The sequence below is a fragment of the Leucoraja erinacea genome, chromosome 1 (genome assembly GCF_028641065.1).
Source record: "Leucoraja erinacea ecotype New England chromosome 1, Leri_hhj_1, whole genome shotgun sequence".
In the NCBI taxonomy this organism is placed as follows: Eukaryota; Metazoa; Chordata; class Chondrichthyes; order Rajiformes; family Rajidae; genus Leucoraja; species Leucoraja erinaceus.
Genome location: NC_073377.1, coordinates 151,548,188 through 151,568,761, shown reverse-complemented (window position 1 = coordinate 151,568,761; position 20,574 = coordinate 151,548,188). Strand labels below are relative to the sequence as shown.

Sequence of the window (20,574 nt, the reverse complement as noted above, 5' to 3'; positions counted from 1 at the left end):
TCCTCACCCCATCCCACTATTGAAAATATATCCTCCTTCGGGAGATCAGGCCCACATACATTATTACAAATTGGGTCTTCCTCCAGACTTAGAAAACTGAAGGCAAAGTATCCGTTCCTGTACTCAAGTTCTCTTGCAATCGAAGCCAACAAACCATTTATTTTCCGAAGTGCTTGCTCAAGCTGTACGGTAATGCTCGTTTATTGATACATAACGACACACAGCATCTCTGAATACCAATTACTTTTAATCTCGTTCAGTGCAACAACAAAAAAAACACCTCCGCGTTTAGTTTAAACACGTTCAGTTGTGCTGCGGTTTGACTTTATTCCTAAAACAGCCGATTAATGTTTTGGACTCACAAGAGACTGTAGATGCTGGAATCTTCAGCAAAAAAAAAAGATAAACAGTGGTTGAAACTCAATATGTCGGTGGAGGGAGAGGGACGGGTGGGAGAGGAGGATTCGTGTTGGGAACCTCCTTCAACGCTGGGGTTGCAGCGGATGTGTGGTGGATAGGAGGCGGAAGCTTTGTGTGCGCTTGCTCTGCCTGTGTGTGTGTGTGGAGACGTGCAGAATGGCTCATCGTTCTCCCCAATGCAAGCCTGCAAACCCCTCCAACCCGCGGGTCTTCCTGGACGTGAGCGTGGGGGGCGAGTCAGGTAGGTAAGGAGGGTGAGGAGAGACGCTTGCTCCCAAACATCATTGCTTGCTCCTTGCTTGCTTGCCCCTTGGTGGTGTGCCGGGGTCCCCAACAGTCAGTCCTTTGAGCAAATCTGATGTCGGTTTGCAAAAAAAGACACAAATTGCTGGAGTAACTCAGCGCGTCGGGCATGGGAACTAATCACTGTTGCTTTGATCTCATGCTAAAGAATATGTATGGGCCCTGGGGGTGTTAAGCACAAATTAAGACTCGTTAAGAGCTGGAGTAACTCAGCAGGTCCCGGCCCGAAACGCCGTGGATCCACGTCCTCCAGTAATGCTGCTCCCTGACCCGCTGAGTTAAACTAGCATGGGTCTTGTTATGTGTAAAGCGGCATCTGTAGTTCTCCATATTCCGTATCTCCATAATTCTTAAGCATGGACTGTTCCGCAAAGGTCGGGTTGGTTGCAGAAGACGCTTTGAAATTTTCAGCAAGTCAGGCAGCACAAGTGGAGAGAGGCGGTCGGTTCACGTTCCAGGACATCTGAATTAGGACAACATAGAGTTCTGTAAGTTCCAAGATGCAGGGAAAGAGGAGGGAAAATGAATGGGAAAAAATATGTTCAAGGGTAGATTGCAGAAGCAGTTAATATCACAAAGCCATGATAGTGAAAATAAGTTGAAAGAAGGGGCAATGGGACAAAAAAAAATCAGTGTGGGTGTAAAGTAGGTCGAGTTAGAAGATGAAATGCAGTTTTCTGAGCGGACGTTGAGCAATTGGACCGGTAATAAATTCAGGATAGAGAATTAGAGTGAGCTGTCACAAACCAGGATCACGTTTGAGTAGAATGGAAGATGTTCAGCAAATTGGTCATCTGATATATTTTAGATAGGTCTGCCCAATGCTAAGGTGGTAATAACAAACAGTGGGTATGGCTTGAAAGATGTATTAAAAAATCACTGCTTGTGGCTTTGGACTATGGGAAAGGAGGAGGTGAAAGGACAAGTCTTGGGCAGTTGCACGGAACCTGTTATTTAGATGAATTCTGCTTTTTGAGGTTTAATCATTTAAACTACATATTCAAAGTATGGGAAATTAGAAATGAACTATTTCTAAGATGGTATATTCATGGCTTGAGTTACAGCAGTTGTTAGATAGAAAAAATAATCTGCCAATTGTCCGTGGCCATTCTCTGGAATAGTTAAACTTACAAATATTCAAGATAAGTGGAAGTGTGCAGTTTTTTTATACGAACAAAACTGCTTCAAAGAGCTATTTTTTGTTTACGTATTGTAAATGGGAAAGTTATATGTATCCATAATCTTAATGTTCCCGAGTACGGACGAATAAAACCGTATTTTATTGTATACTGCTTAAAAGTACATGTACTGTGATCATTGTTTAAGATGAATAATAACAGATTGCATTGTATTAGAAAATGATAACCAGTCAAATCATTGAAGGCTGAGTGAATATATTTGAGTTGCCCGTGTAAAAAGCAGGATTGTGCTTGCATTAGTACAAGAACCATTGTCTCACTGAATGCTGGAATAATCTTGATAGCCCAAAAGCCCTATTGATTGTTGCTTTTCTTAAGTCTCATGTGCCTCTTCTGTGCAGAAAAATGGGGGTGGTACAGCGGTAGAGTTGCTGCCTAATGCCCCTGTCCAACTTAGGAAACCTGAACGGAAACCTCTGGAGACTTTGCGCGCCACCCAAGGTTTCCGTGCGGTTCCCTTAGGTTCCCAGAGCATTTTGTCAGTCTCCCTACCTGCTTCCACTACCTGCAACCTCCGGCAACCACCTGCAACCTCCGGGAACCGCACGGAAACCTTGGGTGGGGCGCAAAGCCTCCAGAGGTTTCCGTTCAGGTTTCCTAATTGGGACAGGGGCATTACAGTGCAGAGACCCATATTTGATCCTGACTATGGCTGCTGTCTGTACGGAGTTTATATATTCTCCCTATAACCGTGTGAGTTTTCTTTGGGTGCTGTAGTTTCCTCCCATACCCCAAAGACGTCCAGGCTTGTAGGTTAATCCACTTCCGTAAAAAAATTGGAAATTGTCCCATGTGTAGGAAAGTGAAAGCGTACGGGGTAATCACTGGTCGGCACGGACTCGGTCGGCAGAAGGGCCTGAGTGCGCGCTGTATCTCTAAAGTCTAAGTCTCACTGTTGTTGAATCCTTTTTAAGGCGAGCAATTTTACTGGAAGGGAACCATTTTTATTTAAAGAGAGGCACAAAATGCTGGAGAAGAGGAAGAGGTGATGTTTCGGGTCGAGACCCTTCTTCAGACTGAGAGGGAAATTAGAAATATGAGAAGGGACAGAACAAATTGGAGGCGGCACCAATGGCCAAGGAGCCAACAATGGTCTATTGTTGACTGTGGAGGAGGAGGTAACGAAGGGATATGAACAGTGCAATGAGCAGGATGATCAGGGTGGGGGAGGGAGTGAAAGAGTGGGAATGCAAGGGTTACTTGAAATTAGAGAAATCAGTATTCATTCCGCTGGGTTGCAAGCACCCAAGCAAAATATGAGGTGCTGTTCCTCCAATTTACATGTGACCTCAATGGAGGAGGACCAGGACAGAAAGGCCATTATGGGAATGGATAGGGAAGTTAAAAATGTCAGCTGTGATTTGTTCTGTACTTTTTCTTACCTCAAGTTTCCATCTCCCCTGACTCATGATCTGAAGAAGGATCTTGGCCCGAAACGCACTTTTTCTCCAGAGATGCTGCCTGACCTGCTGAGTTACTCCAGCATTTTGTGTCTGTGTTTGACGTAAGGCAGCATCGGCAGTTTCTTCCTAACCATTTTTATTTAGTTCTGTTTCACTCGTATTTCGTACTTTTTGAAAGAAAGACTGGCGTTTTCAAGATTTAAAAAATATATTTCAGAATTATATTCAGCCACACAGCATCAGCGATTCTGATGGTGGCAATCTTGCTCAAACCCATTTAAGGAGTTGGGCATAAATCTAGACTGACATTCCATAAATGTAGCGATATTTCAGATGAGATATTGTGTGCACCCTAAGTGGCACAGCTGATAAAGCTGCTGCCTTGGTGCCAGAGAACCGGGTTCATTCCTGGTGCTGTCTTTTGTAGTCTCTCCTTATGACAACGTGGATTTCCTCTGGGTCTGAAGAAGGATCTCGTACCGAGACATCACCCATTCCTTCTATACAGGGGATGTTGCCTGTCCCGCTGAGTCTATCTTCTCCATCAGTTCCTTGGTGCTCTATCTTCGGTGCACTATGGGAAAACCAGCATCTGTATGTTCCTTCCTGCAACGGACTTTCCAGCCCCTGGGTGCACTGGTTTCCTCAATTCACATTCCACCAGGGAAATTTGTTTGGTTGTTTTGTTGATTGCCACTGTGGGTTGGTAAAGGTTAATTGCACATTTCCCCTGGGTGCACTGTTTTCTCTCACATTCCATTCCAAAGATGTGTGGCTGTAGGTTAATTGCAGGGCTGCCAACTCTCACACATTGAGCGTGAGACTCACGCATTTGACGAAATTCTCACGCTGACGACAGTTCTCACGCTCAAAAATATATATTTTTTAATATAAGTAAATAACTAAAGCCACACTCCTCCACACTCGCTAATGAGAATAGTTTTCTGTCGGCGAGTTTCCTGTAAAGAACGAGCATTTAATTGGCCTAAGCCCATCGCACACTATTTAAAATGGCAATGTAGACAAAAAATGCTGGAGAAACTCAGCGGGTGAGGCAGCTAGAAACATAGAAAATAGGTGCAGGAGGAGGCCATTCAGCCATTCGATCCAGCATCGCCATTCATTGTGATCATGGCTGATCGTCCCCAATCAATAACCCGTGACTGCCTTCTCCCCATATCCCTTGCTTCCACTAGCCCGTAGAGCTCTATCTAACTCTCTCTTAAATCCATCCTGTGACTGGGCCTCCACTGCCGATGGCAGGGAATTCCATAAATTCACAACTCTCTGGGTGAAAAAGTTTTTTCTCACCTCAGTCTTAAATGACCTCCCCTTTATTCTAAGACTGTGGCCCCTGGTTCTGGACTCGCCCAACATTGGGAACATTTTTCTTGTTTCTAGCTTGTCCTGTCCTTTTATAATTTTATATGTTTCTATAAGATCTCCCCTCATCCTTCTAAACTCCAGTGAATACAAGCCTAGTCTTTTCCATCTTTCCTCATTTGACAGTCCCACCATCCCAGGGATCAATCTCGTGAACCTACGCTGCACTGCCTCAGTCACAAGGATGCCCTTCCTCAAATTAGACCAAAACTAGACACAATACTCCAGATGTGGTCTCACCAGAGCCCTACACAACTGCAGAAGAACCTCTTTACTCCTATACTGAAATCCTCTTGTTATCTATGACTGAGTTTGACCCTTCTTCAGACTCAAGCATTTCTCCAGCATTTTTGTCTATCGCTCTATAGATGTTGCCTCACCCGCATGCACATTCCCATGCAGATGGTGTGATCGGTGAGACATGGCGGTGGTCCCAGCACCGACCCCCCACCCCCACCCACCGAGGCACCACTCACACCTCCCACCCTCACCTCCGGCGCCCGCTCTGTCCACACCACATGGAGTTTTAACCCCGGCCTGGAGCCAGGAGCCAGGAATGGACCGGGTGAGCTGGGGTGTCAGTGCCGCCTCCAGAGCCGCGGGGATGAATCTCGGGCTATAGCTTCGCTCCGATGCCTGACCCCTGGGGTCACCGACCCTCACCTCCCCTAGACCCCCGGGTTACTGACCTTCACCTCCCCGGACCCCAGCTGGACACAGGGCACCTGGTCCGGCCCGCTTTCCCGGGGATGGGGGGAGAGAGGGAAATGCTGCCCGGACATTGCCAAGTCTCTGCTCACTCCGGGTGTTGTCGCGGCTTCACTGACACACACTCTCACACACAACCTAACACAACACACACACACAAGGTTTAAAGGGATATGGGCCGAATGCTGATAAATGGGACTAGTTTAGATGGGGCATCTTGATCTACATGGACAAGTTGGGATGAAGGGCCTGTTTCCGTGCTGCAAGACTATGACACACAGTAGAAAGAGTGCAATAGCTCTGGAGAGGATCCAGGGGTGATTTATGAACATATTGGCAGGACTGGAATTTGTTTTTCACTTTGAAGAAAGATTTGATAACTGGGATTGTATTCTCTGCAGCAACGGAGGTGAAGAAAAAACTTAGTTGAGGTGAATAATATTATGAGAATAGGACCTGTGTGAGTGTGGGAAGGAACTGCAGATGGTGGTTTAAACTGAAGATAGACACTAAAAGCTGGAATGACTCAGCAGGACAGGCAGCATCTCTGGAGAGAAAGAATAGGTGATGTTTTGGGTCGAGACCTTCAGACTGAAGAGGTTGAAAACCAGCCATAAAACACAATGACTGGAGATGTGTGTTATCCAACTAAGGGCAGAAATCAGAATCATGTGTTCATCTTTATTGACCATAATAAATATATTACAGAAAAAATAATTTAATGGGGTGGCACGGTGGCGCAGCGGTAGATTTGATGCCATGCAGCACCACAAACCCAGATTGGATCCTGACCACGGGTGCTGTCTCTACAGTATTTGTACATTCTTCTTATGACCACATGGTTTTCTCTGGATATTCCGGTTTCTCCCACATCTGAAAGAAGTGCAGGTTTGTAGGTTAATTGTATATTGTTAAAATATATTGTTAAAATATATCTTAATTTAATTGAACCATATACGGTTGAATATGGCATTATTTTCGTCTTATTTCTTCAGTCAATGGGTAAGGTTGATTGATTTATTTGTGCAGAACAGCGATGGAAGTCTGACTCCTCTTGCCGTTTCTAGGTTTTTTTTTATATATATATATATATATATATATATATGTATATATGTGTATATATATATGTATATATATATGTGTGTGTATATATATATATATATATATATATATATATATATGCATAACAGCATGAATTATTATCTATTGTGCCACCTGTTGATTAGAGCCTGGCTCTACTGTGGAATGTAATTTAGCCTAACCTTCATACATAGAAACATAGAAATTAGGTGCAGGAGTAGGCCATTCGGCCCTTCGAGCCTGCACCGCCATTCAATATGATCATGGCTGATCATCCAACTCAGTATCCCGTACCTATATTTCTCTCCATACCCTCTGATCCCCTTAGCCATAGGGCCACATCTAACTCCCTCTTAAATATAGCCAATGAACTGGCCTCGACTACCCTCTGCGGCAGAGAGTTCCAGAGATTCACCACTCTCTGTGTGAAAAAAGTTGTTCTCATCTCGGTTTTAAAGGATTTCCCCCTTATCCTTAAGCTGTGACCCCTTGTCCTGGACTTCCCCAACATCGGGAACAATCTTCCTGCATCTAGCCTGTCCAACCCCTTAAGAATTTTGTAAGTTTCTATAAGATCCCCTCTCAATCTCCTAAATTCTAAAGAGTATAAACCAAGTCTATCCAGTCTTTCTTCATAAGACAGCCCTGACATCCCAGGAGTCAGTCTGATGAACCTTCTCTGCACTCCCTCTATGGCAATAATGTCCTTCCTCAGATTTGGAGACCAAAACTGTACACAATACTCCAGGCGTGGTCTCACCAAGACCCTGTACAACTGCAGTAGAACCTCCCTGCTCCTATACTCAAATCCTTTTGCTATGAAAGCTAACATACCATTCACTTTCTTCACTGCCTGCTGCACCTGCATGCCTACTTTCAATGACTGGTGTACCATACCTAATCCAATTTAAAGCATAAATGTTGCATTCAAGTGTAAGTTAAAAGACTCTCTACGGTATGCACCAGATTGCACAATTTCAAGCTGAAAAATAGAAAAGCTCACTACCATGGGAGGTCCCCCCCGCCCTCCTCCCCCCCTCGGTCACTTCGCACCCTCGGAATTTCTCACTCTCAGCTCTCGCCCAAAGTTGGAAGCCCTGTAATTGACCTCTATAAAATTGTCCCTATTGTGTGGAGAGTGGATGAGAAAGTGAGATAAACGTAGAACCTGTGTGAACAAGCGATTGATGACGAGCAATGGGCCCAAGGCCCTGGTTTCATGCTAAACTAAACTACAAATAAAACATCTTGACAATGACAAAAGTGCCAACAAAATGTCATGCTTTATATTTGATCCTTAGGCAGCATCATATAAAATTGAAATTTCCTATATATTAATGATAGGTAGTTAGTCATCTGTCCATCAGGGTTGCTCTACTTTTCATTAAGATCACAGATTTCCTGCACTATCCTTGTATCCCTGGACCACCTTAATATCAGAAATCTATCAATTTCTGTTTGGAAAAAACAGAAAACTGATCTTCCACGACTTCTCCGGTGAAAATTCCAAAGATCTGGTACTATCTGAGTGAAGGAATTCCTCCTCATCTCAGTATTAAGAAGCTTACCTCATGCTGAGATTGTGATTCCTCAGCTAGGAATAGCAATCTACTGAGCATCCATCCTGTATCGTTTCAATAGACAATAAGTGCAGGAGTAGGCCATTCAGCCCTTTGAGCCAGCACCGCCATTCACTGTGATCATGGCTGATCATCCACAATCAGTACCCCGTTCTTGCCTTCTCCACATAACCCTTGACCCCGCTATCCTTAAGAGCTCTATCAAACTCTCTCTTGAAAGCATCCAGAGAATTGGCCTCCATTGCCTTCTGGGGCAGAGAATTCCACAAATTCCCAACTCTCTGTGTGAAAACGTTTTTCCACATCTCCGTTCTAAATGGCCAACCCCTTATTTTTAAACTGTGGCCCCTGGTTCTGGACTCCCCCAACATCGGGAACATGTTTCCTGCCTCTAGCGTGTCCAATCCCTTAATAATCTTATGTTTCAATAAGATCACCTCTCATCCTTCTAAATTCCAGAGTTTAGCCCAATCGCTCCATTCTATCAACATATGACAGTCCCGCCATCCCAGAAATTAACCTCGTAAACCTATGCTGCACTCCCTCAACAGCAAGAATGTCCTTCCTCAAATTTGGAGACCAAAACTGCACACAATACTCCAGGTGTGGTCTCACTAGGGTCCTGTACAACTGTAGAAGGACCTCTGATAAGGTTCACAACCTTAAAAACAGACAACTCACAAAAAGGTTAGGTAAACCAACTCAAGCTTTACTGATCATCAGCTGGTGGAAGTGACATGGGTGCACCAGCCAAGTAAGCTTGACTTCTCCGCGCCACCACTTCAATGAACAAAGAATTGCACAGTGTTTTATACTGTGTGTCACTTAATCACATTCCAAAGATGTTAGTCATGGTCACAAGATGCAGCCAATATACATCACTACAGGACGAGTCTGAGATTGTCTCTCTTATCAACTGGTAGACACATTTCAACGGCACCGGTCATTGTCTCAATATACATCAACCTGAGACAAGCCCGGGCCTGTCTCTCTCTCTCACCAACTGGCACTCTTCCACTGGAGAAAGCCTGCTTGAGAAGGAATACAAGCCACAACCTAATTAAGCATTCCACCATGTATCCTTCATACATTTAAAAGCATTTAACCGTTTCACCTCTTTGCTCCTATACTCATCTACTCTTGTTATGAAGGCCAACATGCCATTAGCTTTCTTCACTGCCTGCTGTACCTGCATGCTTACTTTCAGTGATTGATGAACAAGGAACCCCCAGATCTCGTTGTACTTCCCCTTTTTACCAATTTGACACCATTCAGATGATAATCTGCTTTCCTGTTTTTGCCACCAAAGTGGATAACCTCACATTTATCCACATTAAACTGCATCTGCCATGCATCTGCCCACTCGCCCAATCTGTCCAAGTTATCCTGCATCCTCAAAGCATCCTCCTCACATTTCACACTGCCACCCAGCTTTGTGTCATCTGCAAATTTGCTAATGTTACTTTTAATCCCTTCATCTAAATCATTAATGTATATTGTAAATAGCTGCGGTCCCAGCACCGAGCCTTGCAGTACCCCACTAGTCACTGCCTGCCATGCTGAAAGGGACCCGTTAATCCCTACTTTGTTTCCTGTCTGTTTTCAATTTTCTATCCATGTCAGTACCCTACCCCTGATACCATGTGCTCTAATTTTGCCCACTAATCTCCTATGTGGGACCTAGTCAAAGGATTTTTGAAAATCCAGGTACACTACAATCACTGGCTCTCCCTTGTTCATTTTCCTTGTTACATCCTCAAAAAATTCCAGAAGATTAGTCAGGCATGATTTCCCCTTCGGAAAGCCATGCTGACTCGGACCGATCCTGCTACTGCTATCCAAATGTGCTGCTATTTCATCTTTTATAATTGACTCCAGCATCTTCCCCACCACCAATGTCAGGCTAACTGATCTATAGTTCCCTGTTTTCTCTCTCCCGCCTTTCTTAAAAAGTGGGATAACATTAGCTACCCTCCAATCCACAGGAACTGATCCTGAATGTATAGAACATTGGAAAATGATCACCAATGCATCCATGATATCCACAAAGGGTGCAGGAAAAGTATACCTATAGGTAAAGAATTTGCAGGGTAAAGGGGAATGGACGAATTGGCCACTGAATCACATAGCATGGAAATAAACGTTTCTGCTCACTATGTCCATGCCTGCCATCAAAGACCTATCTGTACAAATCCTTTTTTCCATCACTTGGCTTGTAATCACATAAAAAAGCTTTGAAATGCCATGAGAATACCAGTCTCCTCTGCCTCCTTGGGCAATGCATCGCAGATTTGAATTGGTTGGGGAAAAAACAATCCTCAAAACCTGCCTTTACCCATTACCTTAAACCTGTGCCTTCTGGATATAACATCTGCAAAGGAGAACTGGCTTGAAGAAGGGTCCTGACTCAAAACCTCACCTATCTGCTCCCTTTGGGAAAGCTGACTTTTGACTGTTGTAGCTTTTGCCATGGTTTAACTCACAATAATTTGTAGGGGGGCATAACTGGAATAGGTTGTGGCTACCACGGCAAAAGCTTTGATATGTAACAATTAAACTCGCATAAACTTCAGTTTGTGGTATGTACAAGAATCAAATTTGTAATGTCCTGCAATTCCACCTTAAACATGGATAATAGAAGGAATCCACTCTGACCATTGAGTTTTCACCCTTGCAGATTGATGTAATCGTAGGACATTGTGTTTTGAGTTAACTAACATGGTTGGATGGCAATCATTTTTGATGACAATATTTAGAGAAAGCTAGCAGGGCAAGTGGGAGAACTGCTGTTTGTAGACAGCTGCAGCGTTTGTTTTCATGATAATTTCAATGCAACAAATGTTTTAAACAGCACGTGTTCATTTAACTGAAATCTTCAGTATCTTTATTCTCGCAGTTGGACGGATAGTTCTGGAGCTATTTGCAGATGTTTGTCCTAAAACAGCTGAGAACTTCCGTGCATTGTGCACCGGAGAGAAGGGATTTGGACCAACTACCGGAAAACCTCTCCATTTCAAAGGATGCCCCTTCCACAGGAGTAAGTCAATTGTTCTGCTTGTCCACTGGGAATTGATGTGATCATCTTTACTTTTAACTTTGAATAAAATATATATATTTTTTAATAACCAAATAATGAATGAAAACATTTGAGTAATTATTTGTAATCTTTTCAGTTATAAAGAAGTTCATGATTCAGGGAGGAGATTTTTCCAATCAAAATGGAACTGGAGGTGAAAGCATCTATGGCGAGAAATTTGAAGATGAAAACTTTAAATACCAGGTTAAACAAAAAAACAAGTGTGTTGTGAATATATCTAGTGGCTGGATGTAAATGGTCTATTATCAGCAGGATTTTCCCAGACTATGTAAAATGTGATGTTTTTAGCCTCTGAACGACATTGTTGGACAGAGTTGAGGAAACTTTACTGCATAGAAACATAGAAAACAGGCGTAGAAGTAGGCACTGTGCTTGCACTGCCATTCAATGTAATCATAGCTGATCATCCAAAATCAATACCCCGTTCCTGCCTTTTCCCCATATCCCTTCATTCCGTTAGCCCAAAGAGCAAAATCTAACTCTCTTGAAAACATCTAGTGAATTAGCCTCCACTGCCTTCTGCGGCAGAGAATTCTCCTCAACTCAGTCCTAACTGCACTTGTTAACCACGCTTGCATAATTGTACATGATGTGACAATGTCCCATTTTTTAGCACCGATATTGAGTACAAAGCTCTGCAAGACTTTGCTTGTACAATTCCAATATCTTTAGTTTAGAATTTTTGCTCTTTTATGTTACTAATTAGTGGCATATAACTGCATTGATATAATAAAAAGAGCTCTCAATAGCTATTTTTGCAAGTGAATATATATTTTACTCTCTTTAATGAATAGTGCTTCGGGAAGCGTATTACCAAGTAAAGATAACATAAACAAATTTACAAAAACTAAAGGCAAAATATACTAGCTCTGTACTCTGCTTCCGCGGTGTACAGAGCTCTGTAGCAAATGTAAAGTTACAATTTGTATGGTTTTCTTGAATCTTAGTTGTGCCTTCAGTGAAGGTATTTGTGTTGCAAGCAATTCATTTATCCTTTCACTACTGCAGCATGATCAAATAGGACTGCTCAGCATGGCCAATGCTGGAGCAGACACCAATGGTTCGCAGTTTTTCATCATTACTGTGCCTACTCCTCATCTGGACAACAAACATGTGGTTTTTGGTCGGACCCTGAAAGGATTGGGAGTGATAAAGATGCTGGAAGACACTGAAGTGAAAGATGAAAAGCCCGTAAAGGTGAGAAGAAATAAGAATGGGTCCAGATATATCTTTTGCGCTATTTGTTGACTGATATTTTATGTACGTTTTAGAATAAGTGTTTTAGTTTGCTTTTTGATCGTTTCACATTTAACCAATAATTTTGGGCGGAATGCTTTTGATTTAGTTGCTGAAGCATTCTGGAGTTTAGTAATAGGGATGTCAGGTAGATATGTGTTCAGCAATCACAGTTTTCTTGCTCTTCATTGACCAAAATGCTGACTGACTTTAAGTGAAAACAATGATTTGTGAATACACAACTACTTTTATAAAAATCAAAAGAACTGCTGATGCTTAAGATCGGAACTAATGAGAGAAATGCTGGGAATGTTGCAAACCGGGTAGTAATGGGGCAAAGAGAAACAAATTAATGCTTCAGGTCTGAAAGAACTAGTTTAATCTTTGTGATCTGTACAGCTGACTCAAGTGGAAGGTGACTTGTAGTTTAATTATCATGCAGCACAGAAATACGCCTTTCAGCTGACAGTGCCCATGCTGGCCATCAAATGCCCTTTGCAGCATATTATCTATTGCCATTTATGCCTCTGTGATTACACTGCTCATCTAGATACTTCGTAAATGCCTGGAACCCAATGTCTCAAACAGTGGGTTTCAGATGCAAAGTAACCTCGGGTGGGGAAAAAAGACACTCCAATCCCCTCTAAAACACCTATCGCTTTCCCTACGTCTATGCCCACTAGTTTTAGATACCTCTGCTATGGGGACGACAAAATCCCACTATCTGACACATCGATTCTCCTCCTAACTTTGTATGATGTCTCCTCTACTCCAGCAAATACAAACCTACCGTAACTCTCAGGCACATCGTTGTGTATCTTCTCTACAGCATCTCCACTACACTCGTGTCCTTTAGATAGTGTAGTGGCCAAAATTGTAAATTATGGCCGAACCAATGTTATCTGAAGTTGTACCATAACCTCCCTGCATTTATATTCAATCCCATCTAATGAAGGCATGTATTCCATACGACACCCTCGCCTTATCTGTCCGTTTCCAATATCGGGGATCCTTATTTTTTTTTACATTGAAGTTCATTGTTCCTAGAATGCTGACTGGATTAAAGGATTTCAGCTGCTGGAATTTGGATAGACCTGGATTGGTTATCTGGAATGTTGGAGGTTGATGGGGGAACTTGATAGAAATATATACATTTATGAGTGGCATAGATAAGGTAGACAGTCAGAACCTTTTTTCCAGGGTGGAAATGTCCATCACGAGAGGGCATAGCTATAAGTTGAGAGGGGGAAAATGTATTGGAGAAGTGCAGGGCACATTATTGTTTTACATGTAGTCGTGGCACCTGGAACTCATCGCCAGTGGTGGTGGTGGTGGAGGCAGATACGGTAGTGGCAATTGAGAGGCCTTTAGACAGGCACGTGGGAGTTCAGGGAATAGAGCAGGGATCCTCAACCTTTTTACCCTTGCGGAACCCTTGAAATAATTTTCATGTCTTGGGTAACCCCTGAGTTGGGGATTGCCGGATGCGTTGGGGGAGGGGAACCCAACGGGTCCACGCTTGGTCTAGTTCAGGAGTGTCAAACTCATTTTAGGTCACGGCCCGCATTGGGCAAAATGCAACTTAATGCAGGCCGGATCAGTTGTGCACGTGAACGCATGCTCCCACAGCTTTCATTGCCTTCGATTTTTCAACCTGCTCTCAGTCTCTGCTATAACTACAAAGTGTTTCACTTTACACATTTTGTTTCTTATGAAGAAGGTTGCCTAGCAAGCATTACTTTTATGATTGGTATTAACTTACATTCGTAGGCTGCAAGAAAGCTGTGATGAGAGACAGAAAAAGCTATGCTATTTTGACTAAGATTGTTTTGGGAGCCACACCCTTTGCATTAATGAACCGTTTGAAATCGAAGATTAGTAGACACAAATGTAGACCTAATGAAACAATTGTTGTTTCGCTAGGTCTACTTCTCCACCACCATTTTAGTGCTGGCATCCAAGAGAGACTCCAGGTTGTGGCCTCTCCTGGTCAGGACGTTCGGGAGACTGGGAAGGGTTTGGAACAGAGACTCTCCTCCTCCATGCTGCTCCACACAGCGTAACGAGAAAAGTATCCACCATTGCTACAATAGTCCCTTCTCCTATTGGGCCAGCCTGGTGTCAGTCACGAGGGATAACGGGCAGCCCGTTTGTCTGGCTCTCCCCGCGTTTGGACCCCCCCCAGCGGCATCTGCGGTTCGATTGGTCGGGTTGGGTGTCATGCCATATAAGGAGCGCGCGGCTGACTAGGGAGGCGGGTCACGCAGATGAGCAGCGGCTCAGGAGGAGCCCGGACGCCCTGGCACCCGGAACATCTGCAGCCCGATCCAGCACCGGGGACAGCTGCAGCCACTCTGGCATTGGGGAAATCATCCTGCGGGCTGCACTGCCCCCTTCGAGGGCCGGATGCGGCCCGCGGGCCGGTAGTTTGACACCCCTGGTCTAGTTTATCACTATTTCTCGTGGAACCTCTTGCGGAACCCTGACGTTCTGGGGAACCCCGGTTGAGAAACGCTGGAATAGAGAGTGCATCTGTTTTGAAGAGGTAATGGGGTTGCCTGCACTCCTTGTCTATTTCCCTTTCTCGAGGTCAATCAGCGTTTCTCTTCCTGGATTTTCGGTGTGACAACCTTGCCATCGCAGCTGTCTAAGAAGCTCTCATTTTCCCAAATGGTCCCGAGGTCACCCAGCTGCTGCTCCAGTTCCTTGATGCGATCTTTAAGGAGCTGCACCTGGACACATTTCCCACATGTCTGGCCATCAGGGGCACCAGCAGTTTCCCTGGTTTCCCACATCCCACAGGAGGAGCACTGCAACAACTTCCCTGCCATACCACTGTAGCTAAAACAACAGTTTCACGAGCATAGACACTATAAAGCTGGAGTAACTTAGGGATAGACAGCAAGCTGGAGAGAAGGAATGTGTGACGTTTCGGGTCCAGACCCTTCTTCAGATGAGCACACTGAATCTTATCTGCCTCTCAGCCTCCTTGTCTTAATCTGAAGACTCACACTTTAACCAACACGCAGCGTTTCTCCCAAACACGGCCACTCCGTCAAGCCTTGCCTTATTTTTATTTGTTACCCAAATCCCAGTCCAAATTGTCTTGCCTCGGACCTTGGGGAGAAGGCAGGAGAATGGGGTTGAGAGGGAAAGATAGATCTGCCATGATTGCAGGGTCAACTTGATGGGCCGGATGGCCTAATTCTCCTCCTATCACATGAATTTAACTGTCCTCAACTGACTTAATTGCTCTGTTTTCCAAGTCTCCTGCTCTTTTTAAACTGAAGGGCAAAAGACTGTAGCTCCTTACTGTTTAGTGCTTGTGCTCCTGTCCTTGTCCCTCATCTTATCTATCTTCTAATGACTTCGCTAATGGCTCTGTTTTCCAAATCTCACTCTCATTTCAAATTAAAGACCACTGTGATGCTCTCCTTAATCAGTAAAGCAATCCCCACCCCCTCCTCTTTTGCACCAAACTATTTCTCACCTGCACCTGGGAACTTTACATTGCCATGTCCTGTTCCTCCCTTATCCAGGTTTCCGGAATGGCAATAACATTTCAGTCGCCCATTCTTGTCAGCAACTAGATTTTGTCTGCCTTGCCTGACAGGTGCTGACTCGAAGGGCCGAATGGCCTACTCCTGCACCTTTTTTCCCCTATGTTTCACCTGACAACCCATCCTCACAACCCTGGTCCAATCTATCACGGATATCCCATTCGGCTTCTGTGCTCATTTTTTCTTCAGCATAACTCCAATTTTTCCATTTTTTCTTTCCCAGTTGTGACAAAGAGTCTTTGACCCAAAACATTAACCCTGTTTCAATTTCCACAACGCTGCCTGAGTTTCTGAGTGTTTCCAGAATGTTCTGTTTCCAAATTGTGGGGGATGTTAGTACAACTTGTTTGATGGATATGGGGGGGGGGGGGGGGGGGGGGGGGTATGGATCATAGAAACATAGATACGTAGAAAATAGGTGCAGGAGTAGGCCATTCGGCCCTTCGAGCCTGCACCGCCATTCAATATGATCATGGCTGATCATCAACTCAGTAGAAGAACTGTTGCCTTCCATCACAGTGGGTCCACTGTGATGGATGTTTGTGTGAATTTAATTGTGTGTATGTCTAGGAATTGTCTTTGTTTGTATGGCTGTGGAAACAGAATTTCGTTTGAGCCTCACTGAGGCTCAAATGACAATAAAATAATTGTAATTGTAATTGTAAAGTATCCTGTACCTGCCTTCTCTCCATATCCCCTGATCCCTTTAGCCACAAGGGCCACATCTAATTCCCTCTTAAATATAAGCCAATGAACTGGTCTCAACTACCTTCTGTGGCAGAGAATTCCACAGATTCACCACTCTCTGTGTGAAAAATGTTTTCCTCATCTCGGTCCTAAAAGATTTCCCCCTTATCCCTAAACTGTGACCCCTTGTTCTGCACTTCCCCAACATCAGGAATTTTGTAAGTTTCTATAAGATCCCCCCTCAATCTTCTAAATTCTAGCGAGTGCAAACCGAGTCTATCCAATCTTTAGAATCATTGTGCAGGCAGGAGAGATTAGTTTAACTTGGGGTCATATTCAGGCTGAAGTGCCTACTTCTGTGCTCTTGTTATCGAGTCCACACACAAGATTAGAAGTTGTTCAGCCAGAGCTGAGCACACTTCTCGGCATCTGCACAATAGTGTCTGTCTTGTGCTTCTTGTGCGTGGCGGTGGAAGGATTGGTGGAAACAGGGCTGCGACGTGAACGCTCTTTCCTTGACTCCACTCTGTGCTGCAATGCTCCCATGTTCTATGCTCTATTTGACTGTTTCACAGTGAGCAGCACAAGCCTGTTCATAGACAAGTCAGATAGTTGGGTGCTTTGTGACAGCACAAAGTGTGGACTTGTACCTAGTTGTAGTGTGAATGAGTGCTGCACTTGTGGAGGGGCCATCAGTTGAGAGTGATATGAAACCTGGATCCTATTTGAAAAGGATGTGGAAGGTCACATGAGATTATTTCGAAACAGAGACTTGACCAATATTTATCCCTCAGTCAGAATAACTAAAATAGATGATCTAATCATTATCAAGTTACTCTCTGTGGGCAGTTGCTATGTGCATTTAACTGCTGTGTGTCCCACATGACAACTTGGATGCAGTTCAAGTGTGTTTTATCAACTATAACACGATGACATGCTGAAGTCACAAAAGACACAAGGAAATGCAAGTTTTTTTTTTTTCTTTTTTAAATTCATCATTCTTTTGGTGTGCTTGCACTCATATCAGCAGAAGGAAAAGATGACCATGTTAGGACTTAAAAAAAAGGGAGAGTAAAAAAATATATTGGTTTTCCACACCTCAAAATAAAATAGCATGTGACTTTTCTTATTCCTCCCAAAACTGATCTTGTGTCAGTGGTGATGTGCAATTACTTGCAATATAATCAATGTTTTCCTCGGCCTTCTGTACCTTATAACCCCCGATTGAATGTCATGTGAAAATTGAAAATTGTTTGCAAATCCTAATTTATATGTGGACCAAAATCAGTCCTTGCACTGATCCCTGAGAGGGGGAGGGGGGGGGGGGGGGAGCAACAGTTCCTTGATTTACCAATATGAGTCCTGAACATTTACTTTCACTCTTGTGTTGGAGCCAGTTGATTAGGGGGAAAAGCAGGAGTTACAGGTTGTCCATTGAGCAGTCTTAATGTGAGGAGAGGGATGGGAATGAATTTCTCGATGATGCAAAGCAAACAGACAAATTTCTTGTTCCAAAAGAAATAAACAATTTTTTTAAGTGGTAGAAGATGGAAGCTACATGCAGAGTAGCTTAATTTTATCTAGCATGGATAAAGGACAGGTCAAGACATTTGGGCCGAATGGCCATGCTTCTTAATCATTTCCTATTATGTTGGGGTTTACATACTGGATGTGTCTTCTATCGCTTTTTACCAGGGCACTATTTTTTCACTTTAATCATTTGAAAGGGATAATAGCTGTGTGATGGATAGAAGTTCCCGGGGCCTTCAATTCGTTTTTTATAAAACTGTTATTAATTTTCCATAGATAAGAATCAGCTTTCGACTTATTAGGTTACTGAAATGTGGTTTGTCTCAATTTACTGAATCAGAGTATGTTAGACATAATTTCCACATATTATAACCTTTCAAGATGTTATAATAAACTGGCCTTACTTTGTAACGATCTGCAGGAAACCAAACACCAATTAAGGCTGTTATAAAAGTTGATGTTTTCATTTGCTGAATATTCTTAATATGGTAAACTTTTACTCTGTGCAAGATTTCTTTGCTTACTGTTTACTGAAGGTGTATTTACATTACTGCAGCAATGTATTATAGAAAACTGTGGAGAACTTAAAGAAGGAGATGATTTGGGTCTAGCTCCTGCTGATGGATCAGGGGATGCATATCCAGATTTCCCCGAGGATATTGATGGAGATTTAAATGATGTAAGTAATTTTGAGTTCTTTCCAAGTAGATTTGCTGGGAGATTTGTTGTATGTCTTTACTTTTTTATTTTGATGTCCCCTGCTCCTACCTAAAAGCACTTTGGAATTTTGTTCCATAGCTGGTTCCTCTTCCCACCGATCACACCTCCAGATATTTTCATGTGCAAGTCTAGCCCAGAAGAAAATGTCAACGTTAAAACCAATCCGGTTGTCCTCTCGTTCAGTGTTGAATGGGGGGGGATCATCAGCTGACAGTTGTGAATGGTAGCCTTAACTCCCCACCTAAATCAAAAGTCATTAGATAAGTGTTCCCATTATACCTTGTGTGAAAAATCAGTAATTGAGCAGACTCAGAATTATACCATGCAGCTCAGTTGAATTACATTTAGCCTGCTGAGATTATGAGCATTCTCACAATTTTGTTGCTTAAAACCAATTTCATAAGTGATGGGAGCAGAATTAGGCCATTCGGCCCATCAAGTCTACTCCACCATTCAATCATGGCTGATCTATCTCTCCCTCCTAACCCCATTCTCCTGCCTGCTCCCCATAACCTCTGACACTGCTGATCCATTTCATCTGACATTTAAGTAGCATGATGGTGCACGACATTAGAGGTTAAATGGTTTGTCTTCAGCAACAATGTGGATGCTCCTCTGAACCTGTGCACCCTAAATATGAGGAAAATGAAATTGTAGAACTGCCTGACCTCAAACAACCCGATACTTGATGAAGACATGGGCCGGGTGACTGTTGATTTTGGCTCTCCGCACACATCAGTGGGCCAGCTGCAGTGTGCTGTTGAAAGGAAGATACCCTTTGGCTTTTAGCTGACATAGCTGTGTGTTTGAAACATAACTAGAAACGCCACTCGATCACAGGGCTAAGCATGATAAAAAGCAACGTTGCCAGTTTAGACGTTGAGGACTCTTGCAAATGCTGAAGCAAATTGATAGTTTTGACCATTTGCAGAACACATTTGTTGTACACAGTAATCACACAGAAACTGTAGAACCATTTTGACAACAATCTAGCAAGGAGGTTTACTTTGTAATCAGGGAACAAAGTATAAAATAACTATTTAAAGTCTGACAATACAATGTTCAGTTTCAATGTAGCTAAGAATTTAGTTGATTTTTGGAGAGGACAGAGTAGAATTGATTTGAAAGATTTTTGCTGAAATGAGCAACAATTCAAGCTTTTTTAATATCTTTTTTTTTTTAATTACAAGAATCATTGCAGTGTTTATTACATCTTGTATTGTTTGACTTTAGAGGTACAGCACAAAAACAGAGCCTTATCCCCATGTCCCACTTAGGTGGTTGCTGGAGGTTGCAGGTAGTGGAAGCAGGTAGGGAGACTGACAAAAACCTCTGGGAACGGCAACCTCCGGGAACCGCACAGATCTAGATCTACAGAGTTGGCACCGAGCAGTGATCACCCCAGACACCAGCACTATCCTATACATTAGGGCAGGGGTTCCCAACCTTTTTTGTCCCGTTTACCTCCTGGCAACTTTTCAAAAGTAAATTTACCCCCATCCTGTTTTGTTCAGTAATTCAATTATTAATAAAACAATCGACAAAGGGGACATATTAAAATACTGTTTTTAACAAATCCAGCACCAACAGATTTACCCCTCTGGGGGTAAATTTACCCCAGGTTGGGAACTCTTGCACTAGGGCTAATTAACCTATAAAGCTGTACAT

The 20,574-nt window shown here is 43.3% G+C and overlaps 1 protein-coding gene across 1 annotated transcript in view; it reads left to right on the top strand.

Annotated features, from left to right (window-relative positions):
• The first annotated feature begins 501 nt into the window (after window positions 1-501).
• The window catches only part of ppid (peptidylprolyl isomerase D), a 33,455-nt gene continuing 13,382 nt past the window's right edge, over window positions 502-20,574 (top strand). The window contains exons 1-5 of the mRNA XM_055645882.1: window positions 502-661; window positions 10,973-11,113; window positions 11,250-11,356; window positions 12,182-12,370; window positions 18,743-18,865. Of these exons, the coding sequence (XP_055501857.1) occupies window positions 577-661; window positions 10,973-11,113; window positions 11,250-11,356; window positions 12,182-12,370; window positions 18,743-18,865 (645 nt within the window). The 5' untranslated portion in view covers window positions 502-576. The remainder of the gene's footprint in view (window positions 662-10,972; window positions 11,114-11,249; window positions 11,357-12,181; window positions 12,371-18,742; window positions 18,866-20,574) is intronic.